This window comes from Vipera berus (genome assembly GCF_964194415.1).
Source record: "Vipera berus genome assembly, chromosome: 3".
Lineage (NCBI taxonomy): Eukaryota > Metazoa > Chordata > Lepidosauria > Squamata > Viperidae > Vipera > Vipera berus.
Window position 1 is genome coordinate 164,593,802 of NC_138204.1, and position 9,550 is coordinate 164,603,351.

At 35.5% G+C, this 9,550-nt stretch overlaps 1 protein-coding gene across 1 annotated transcript in view; it reads left to right on the forward strand.

The window, feature by feature from the left end:
- The window catches only part of PIEZO2 (piezo type mechanosensitive ion channel component 2), a gene marked incomplete at its 5' end in the record, with an annotated part of 234,741 nt that extends 227,825 nt beyond the window's left edge, over positions 1-6,916 (forward strand). Inside the window, 4 exons of the mRNA XM_081322722.1 lie at positions 185-310; positions 1,573-1,652; positions 3,428-3,608; positions 5,954-6,916. Of these exons, the coding sequence (XP_081178848.1) occupies positions 185-310; positions 1,573-1,652; positions 3,428-3,608; positions 5,954-6,206 (640 nt within the window). The 3' untranslated portion in view covers positions 6,207-6,916. The remainder of the gene's footprint in view (positions 1-184; positions 311-1,572; positions 1,653-3,427; positions 3,609-5,953) is intronic.
- Positions 6,917-9,550: the final 2,634 nt, after the last annotated feature.

Below are 9,550 nucleotides of genomic sequence, written 5' to 3' on the forward strand. Positions count from 1 at the left end.
GTCAAATAAATCTAACAGTAATCATCATCATCATCATTGCAAACATTCATAGTACAGTCAAATTAGTATTTCAAAATCTATCTAGTGATTATGTAGAATATAACAATTAGAGAAATACAGTAGTTTGTAATATATGTTATTGAATGATTAAATAATACATTTTTATAAAATATTTATTATAAAGAAATGCCTCTCTTGGAGCAAAAGCAGAAACAGTAACAGATAAAATATCTCACAACCTACCAGCTGATACAAGAAAAAAAATTGCAGCAATGATGGAAAATCCAACTCTACATGCAAACCACTTTGTGTAAGTATTTTTGGATATATTCTAAAATACAAGAGATTTTATTTCTTACATAGAAAAGTAGAAAAAGATCATGATTGTATTACATTTGTAAATATTTAACACTATACAGGTGCCATACTTTTCCTTCCTTCCTTCCTTCCTTCCTTCCTTCCTTCCTTCCTTCCTTCCTTTCTTCCTTCATCAGTAGAAAGAATGTATTATTCCACCTTCAAGTTGACATTAATTCCTTATATCTTGGTCCCTAAATTGAACTAATTACAGAATTATAATCTTCTGGATAGGATTCTTCATTTATGTAAATGCATATCAATTATCTGCAAGGACTTTTAAGAGGAACGAATACCCAATTTCAAACAGAAATATAGTACATCTGGAACTACATATAAAGAATGAGAAAAAGTTCGTGGCTGTTGTCTTTACACCCTTGTACTCATTCATGTTCTTGAACTGATAATATGTGCTACATGTATTCAACAATACAAGCACTTGCATGTAGATTTGGTTGTTTTTATTGTATAATACTATCAAGAAAGCAGAAACATGTACAGGTAGTCCTCAACTTACAACAATTTATTTAGGGCTGACAGTTATGACAGTTGCAGTGTCCCACGGTCATGTGATTACCTTTTGCAAACTTCTGACAAGCAAAGTTAATGGGGAAGGCAGATTTACTTAACAACCATGTTACCAATTTAATAACTGCAGCAATTCACTTAACAATTGTGGCAAAAAAGGTCGTAAAATGGGACAAAACTCATTTAACAACTGTCTTGCTAATTTTAGACTCAATTGTGGTTCTAAGTTGTATAAATATGAAAATCTCTTTCTGCATAGTTTTTGCTGTACTTGGATCATAGAAAATCATTTAAAAATTAGATGAATAGTTAACTGTTCTAGAGTTTGTTTTAATAGAAAAATGTTATCCTTCTGATACCAAAATTGAGCATATTTTGATGATGGGCTAGCTGCCCTCAAATTTTCAAAGTATTGAAGAGTGATAAATTTAAAAAGAAAATGAATGTGGAATTTGTGACCTGGGGATGACACAAAAAATATTTGTAATTATAATAGTGAGCCAATGTACTGGATCAAATAGAGTTTTGGACTGAAACCAGGGAGACATGTTAAAATCATAAGTCACTTATGGTGCTGGAATGACTTTAGCCAGTCACTGTATGAGATAAGGAAGATCAACTATGACTACAAAACATTGTAAATAAATTTCCATTAAATATCCTTCAACCATGCTATTCCTTACCTAGGGCACTTGCTGGAGTATATCCACATTATGTCAAAGCACCTAGCGATAATGCCGCAAAACCTATAAAACAACTTTTGGAAGGTATGAATTTTTAGCGTGATAAAATATTGTTTTGTAATTTATGAGTCTCCCACGTTGCAGACCAAGGGGTGGGGATGAATCATATTTAGAAACAGAAAAAAAAATCAAATGAAATGTTTCATTTTGTGGTGCCTCGAAGAATAACAGAAAGTGCTGCTGTAATGTGTATTTTCTTGCATTTTACGATCTTTTAATGATTTATCTCCTGTTGCCTTGATTAAAGGATAATAAGAGGGTTTTCATGACTTTGAGATAGTATTAAATGCATCCTTCATGGAACCAGGTTTTCCTTATATTTAGGGAGGAAAGTATCTTCTTCTTTTTTTATTTTATCACAACTTGCATTATAGGTAGTCCTCACTTAATGACCCTACTTGGGACCAGAATTTCCATCACTAAGCAAAATTGTCATAAAGTGAATTACCAGATGACTGCATCTTTTAGTGACAGCACCTGTGGTTCCCAGTTATGGTCATTAAGCCAGAACCTCACACTTTTCTTGCCATGTCATGTAAGACTCTGCTTCAATTCCCCCCACCTGGCTGTCTCCTGTCTCTTCCCTTTTGGCTGCCCTGCACTTCATCACCACTACCTACTCCTGCCTACCACCACCACCACCCCGTCAGACCTACCTGACTTCCCTTATCTTCTTCCCCTGCTGACACGGTGTGCCTGACTGAGGCAGTTCCTGGCCCTTTGCGAGGCCTTCATGTGGCCTTGAAAAGCAATGGGGAGACCTTGTGAGGCCACATGAATGTCTTGTGCAGCATTCCAAATGTGTCAGCAGCTGCTTCTGCTGGACACACCTCATCAGCAGGAAGAAGATGGCAAAAGTCAGCAGAGGGCAGAAGGGTAGGCAGTGGCAGCAGAGTGAAAGGCAGCCAAAAGGGCAGGCGGGGCGGGGAGGGGAGGGAGATAGGCAGGTAGGGAAAGTTGAAGTACATGCTGGCAGTCATAAATGCAGGCAGCTTTCCAAGCACCAAATGTTTATCACACGACCACAGGGGTGCTGCAATGGCTGTAATTTGGAGGACTGGCCGACAGTACATCATCATAACTTTGAATGGTCACTAAACAAATGGTCATTAAGCAAAGACTGCCTACCAATTATAAGGCCTTGTAGATTGAAACAGTTTTGCTTATGCAGTATTGCTTACAATCAAGCAAGTGATCTTGTTCAGCTACAGCACTCCTGTTACTGCAGTAGAAGGTAGCGTGTTAGGATAAGGCAGAAGGATTTCATTTGCTTCCTTTTATTTTCAGACATACTGATACAGGCCTTGATCAGACAATCTGAAGGCTTAAAAGAAGGATGGCTAGTTCTAAGTTTTCGGAAGGTATTCTCTTTTCTAGACACTAATCTACAGAGATACAGAAGTGTATTTTGACATTAAGTTAATTCTTCTCTGAGAACAGATGCAATGATAAACTTATCTCTAACATAAATTACAATTATGAAACATTTGTATGGTGTGAGGTCATTGATTCCATATTTTTTTTGTGGGAAATTGAAAAAGTATTTTCCTGCTTCTCTAATTAGCTCATAGGTATCCGACCTTTTGGCTTCCCTGGGCCACATCAAGTGAAGAAGAATTATCTTGGGCCACATATAAAATATATAATATAATCAATGTATATAAACATAATGTTTAAAGTTTATGATCATGTGGGGCTACATTACTAGCTGTCCAGGGCTGCCTGTGGCCCATAGGCCACAGGCTGGACACCTCTGGAATAGCTAATAAAGAGGGTGTTCCTTCTCTTCTTTTTTGTAGGTGGGAAGTTTAAAGATATCACTGTTTCACTATCCAATATTAATGTGTCTGGTGAACTTCATGAATGGTGGGTTTTAAATCAGAAGAACAAATTTTTGGAGCCAGATAAAACTAGATTGGAACTAATTGTGTTCAGTGACAAAGTCAGTCCTCCCAGTCTTGGATTTTTGGCAGGTTATGGGTAAGCAAATATTTCATGTTAACTGTTTATGTTTTTGGAGCATTACTGTTTATATTTACATTGTATTAAAGCAAACTTTCCTCACATGTGTTCACCTGAAGGAGACTAGTTTCAATGCCATTATCTCTGAAGACCATGTCCAAATTATCAAGATATTATGAAAGGCTGAAAAGATCAATTTTAATGGCTATAAGTTAATTGAAAACTCTAGATGATAAAATATATCCAAAAGAGTCTGCCATAACTATTTCCTGCAACTGTCGTACATATAATATGGGCATCTATTCAGATGAATGGAATGGAATGGAAACAAAGATCTGTCATAATATTTGATGTTCAAATGATGTCAGGGGAGAAACACAAAAGGGAATATAATCCTCAACTATGTAATCAAAGCCTTGACTCTTTTTAAAATGAAATATGTATAAAAAATGGAGTAGAGCTCTGATCATACAATACAAATTAATAGAGTAGAGTAGAATAGAATGGAACAAAACAGAATAGAATAGAATAGAATAGAATAGAATAATAACTTTATTGTCATTTTGTACACTAATCGGCATACATTAAAATGAAAATTCATTGCATACAGCTCTCAAGGGTCACCACCTCCGATATACACTTCATAAATATGACATAAATAAATAAATAAATAAATACCTACATACATACATAATTATGCATATACCCACATATATTATATGACACAAAGAAACAATAGTCTAGTTCAGGCTATGTATACATGTGCATGGCGAGGAAAACAAATCTTGCAAGTTTACCAGACGGATGGCATAGGGAACAAAGCTATTACAGAATTGGGTAGTCCTGCTAGAAATACTTCTAAACCTCCTCCCAGAGGGAGCAACAGAAACAGACCGTAAAGTGGGTGTGGGGGGTCTCTAACAATGCTTTGAGCTCTAAGCACATAGCGCTTGCAAGCAGCATCCTGAATACCAGGGAGCGAGCTTCGTATGATCTTCTAGACTGTCCTTACAAATTTCTGTATGACTTTCTATCTGAGGCATGTCTGCCACCAAACCAGACAGTGATGCAGTTTGTTAAAATGCTCTCAATCATGCCGCTGTAAAAAGCAGCCAGGACAGAAGGAGAGAGATGTGCTCTCCTCATCCAATGCAGGAAACTCTAAAGTAGGTCCTCTCATACCTTATATTGATTTCAGTAGATTCTGAAGGAATAAGAAAGAAAGTGTTTAGATTCTGACTATTTGATTTATCATTGCTGTGCATTGGATCTCATGCTTCTAACCAGACCTGGCACTGTTTAGCAGTTTAGGATCCATTTTGGAACATATACTCAAAGAGCTCCAAGCCATTTAAAATTGGTCTCCAAATTATAGTTCAAACTGCTAGGTTTTGGTAGCAACTACTATCATATCTGATAACATGTTTGGGCATGGGTGTGTTCATAAATTTAAAAAGCTGATTGTTATGAATTCTTATCACATCACTTTTATCCTTATGACCGTAAAGCTCCTGTAATTGGATGAGAACATTAATGGTAATGTTTTACCATTAATAAAACAGAATCAGAAATTGGACTGAATCCAGATTAGTTACATTTTAATTGAACAATTTATTGGGGCTGAAGGCTCCCATAGATAATTTATCCCACCAATTTGAATAGGGTTAAAATATGGGCAACAGAGTATAATACAGCCCACACTCTTTTCAACATTAGTGAGTGTGAAGGCTAGAAGAGCTTGAAAGCAGACAATAACAGTATTCAGAAGTCAACTCCCCCCCCCTTCAGAAAAAAACATTATTCAGACCATTGGGGCACTCAAATGGGAAAAAAGAAATGCAAACTTTTAATCAAGCTTGAGACTTATAGTTGGCAGTTGCTGATTTTAAGTTCTACATATAGTCCTTGACTTATAACCATAAATGGACCCGGAATCTTGGTCACTGAGTGAAGCAGTCTTTAAGAAAGATGTCACATGACCACTTTATTTAACAGCTGCAATCACAGCACTCTCAGTTGCAGTTATTAAGCAATCTTGTGGATTATTAAATGGAAAGAGTCCCAGATAAGGAGTGCAAGATGCTGTGGGGGGGGGGAGAGACCAAGGTCAGGTGTGAGTTGGGGGTTGCTATGGACAAGTCCTTGAGCTTTGGGGCTGAAAATCCCTGGCGAAATCCTTCCAGCTGCTCAGAGGACAGACACTTGCACACAGCCTGCGCCAAGCCACCCTGTCCATACCTTACCAGTTCCCTGAGGCATCCTGTGCCCCTTATCTAACCATGCTGCATCTCTGCACTAGGTCTGTCTGTCTCTTTTCAAACTATTACACATTTTAAAAGGTTAATATTTTTCTTCTTTTGCAGAATCATGGGTTTATATGCTTCAGTTGTGCTGGTAATAGGAAAATTTGTCCGTGAATTCTTCAGTGGAATCTCCCACTCTATTATGTTTGAAGAGCTTCCTAACGTGGATCGTATCCTAAAGCTGTGTACAGATATCTTCTTAGTGCGGGAGACTGGTGAATTAGAACTAGAGGAAGATTTATATGCTAAGCTAATATTCCTGTACCGTTCACCAGAGACTATGATCAAATGGACTAGAGAAAAAACGAAGTAATCTAATTGGAGTTCACAAAATTTGGAATTTCTTTGGAAAAAAAGAAGCACAAAATTCACTTTTATAATTGGGAAGCAATTTTTTTGTTCATGGAATTTGCCTGCTTCCTTAAAAAGATTTTTTTTCCAGATGCAACTATTATTAACATCAGAGACTTTCTTTTCAGTTTAGTGAACAGCATTATCTGCAACCACGTCTAAGTTAATTCTAAGCAGAAAAAAGATATCAAAACAGAATATAAGATCTTTTGTCTGAAAAGAAATCTTGAACTGTGCAATTTGCTGTTTAACATCAACAATTCTCAAGGATCTACTACTATGACCCAAGTTGCCCTTCTAGGAAGTCCAAGGCAATTAATCACAGTTGGTGCTGAAGGCAATTTTATTGTTTGCATTTCTAGGAAAACAGTTCTGTTAAAGACTAAACAGTCATACAGTTTTGGAGGGGAAAAGATCAAGTGATATAATCATTAAATGCCTTATTTTATTTGAACAATTAAAGAAGATATTGAAAACATCAGTGACTTTACTCAGGAAAATAAACTGTCAATCTTCAACTAATGGATAGTTATAGGGAAATATTGTGATGTTTTTGCTGGGGCCATTTTCTCCATCTGACAAGATAGATATTAAAAAGAAAAATAAAGAAGACAGTTGAATCATGAATAGCCTTTGTGGGCTAATCTTTTTCTTCAATCACTACAATGTGCTTTCCCCTATTTTGACATTTTAATGTAATGATATGACATATATTTAGCATTTCCTTCCAGTGTTTCAGATTTACATATTCCAATACCCATTTTTATGTCCAAGATGTCTTTTTAAAATTCCCAGTCATGAGAAAGTATGCATATATATATATATATATATATATATATATATATATATATATATATATATATATATATATATATATATATATATATATATATATATATATATATATATATGTGTGTGTTTGTGTGTGTATGTATATATATATATATATATATATATATATATATATATATATATATATATATATATATATATATATATATATATATATATATATATATATATATATATATTGATCTTGAAAATGACACAGGCTGTTTAGCAAAAGACACTGTAGCATGAATACTACTTCTGCCAACCTAGCAGTTCGAAAGCACGTAAAAATGCAAGTAGGAAAATAGGGACCACTATGGTGGGAAGGTAACAGCGTTCCGTGCGCCTTTGGCGTCTAGTCATGCCAGCCACATGACCACGGAGACGTCCTCGGACAAGCGCTGGCTCTTCGGCTTTGAAACGGAGATGAGCACCGGCCCCTAGAGTTGGAAACAACTAGCACGCATGTGCGGGGGAACCTTTACCTTACATGAATACTTAGTGCTGAAAAGTAGTTTTCATTTGATGATTTAAAACACTATTTCTTAACATTAATTAATTATAATTACAATATGGTAAGACATTATGCCATCATTCCCAAATATAATGCCGTTCAAAGGTAATGGAAGTGCTATTCCCAGAGCATCATGTTAGCTGGACATGTTGGGGATTGTAAGCTCAAAACAGCTGCAGGGAGCCAAGTTGGAGAAGGATGGAATAACTAGTTTTCATTCCATACCAATTTCAAACAACGTTCTTGTTGCAAAGACTATCTTAAAAGTATTTTTCCTATGCTTGTTTACACTGAATGAAATTCTCTTTGTATAAATTAAATATGTGAAAATTGTGAATGTGTCAATTATCATTAAAAATGATCTAAACTATTTACTATATATGATGATATAGTAAATTTCAAAAAATATATGAAATTGTAATGGCATACACAACATGAGAGTAAAATTGCTTGCACATTAGTTTGTTAAACAAAATGTAATATGGTGGTGATGCTTAGAGTTGACTGCTTCCATGAAAATATTGCTGGTACTTTACTCTGAAAAATGGCACATTTTTGACACTATGAAAGATATACTGAAATAAACCATTTTAACATACTCCAATAATAAAATGCACCCTGACTGCCACTCAAACATATTCTAATTTCCAAAGAAACTATAATGAAAATGAACAGAACCAATAATGGATATGTTCACTATGAGGGGGGAAAAACAACTTGCAACTATTTTGTGTATCTTCAGTTGGCCTAACAAAAATGTTACCTTTTTATAGGCTTTTATAGTTTTCCAATAAAAAGAAAAGGATTACAGTGACTAATCAAATCAGAATAAAGAACTTAGGTACCTTAAAAACTATCACATTTATAAATGAAATATTAACAGATGTTTCATTTGCATACATGGATTCTGTAGAGAAAACTGACCCACTGACCTTTGTAATTCAATTTCTTGTTTAATTATTCTGTGCAACCATTTGAGAAAACAGTCGTCATATCTCACAAAATAAGATGAAGTCCATTAAACAGGCACCAATGAAAAAATGTTACCTTGTAGGCATCATATGCATTTTTATTTCTTATATTTTTATTAAACAAATAGATTCTCCTGTTAATACTGAAACAAAAAACCTTTGCACCTGGTATCCAATTTCCTCATAGTGACTAGGAAGCCGACATCTCTGAAATGTCTGTGGCAACCTTTTATTTGCCCAACAGTAACTATAACAAAAGTTACAGTGAAGGTTCTGCCCTTGGAAGCTCCAATTAGCTATGACTGAAATTAGGACTACATCTCCATTTAAAATTAAATCCCTTTTTAACATAATCTAGAAACTCGGCTGTCACAAAGTAGCTTTTGTAAGTGTTTTTTGGCCAGAACGTACTGGTAATACGATTACCTTAATGACTACCACCACCACGGCCACTCCCCAAGTTCTATTGCTACTTTTTCATCTATGTAGTACTACGTTTTACAAGCTATTCCAACCTCCCCTCCTTTTTCTTGTACAATGACACCTCCATGTATGCCTTGGCCTTTTAACGTGATGTACTCTATAAAAGTGCAGTGTGCACTATAAATCTCTGATTTTTTCTGATTCACAGAGTTAGCAATTTATCTGCTACACCACCAAAGCAGATTCAATTCTTACATGGAATCCCACTTGCATGTGTACTGAAGGAACAATGTGCTTCTAAGTACTTTTTTTGAATGCACATGTATATAGCATACTTTAAAAAAAATAAAGAAAAAAGTGTGAATCTTTTTAAAGTACATGTTGATACATTTCATTTAGAAATGAGCTTTAGTCTGTTCAAGAACCATAGCCTTCAACAGGAAAAATGGATAGAATGCATTCCTCTTGCCACTGAATAAACACAGCTACCCAGAGACAGCTAAAATTAAGAGCATGATTCTAATGCAGATTGTACAGCAGACATGTCAAACACAAGGCCCGGGGGCC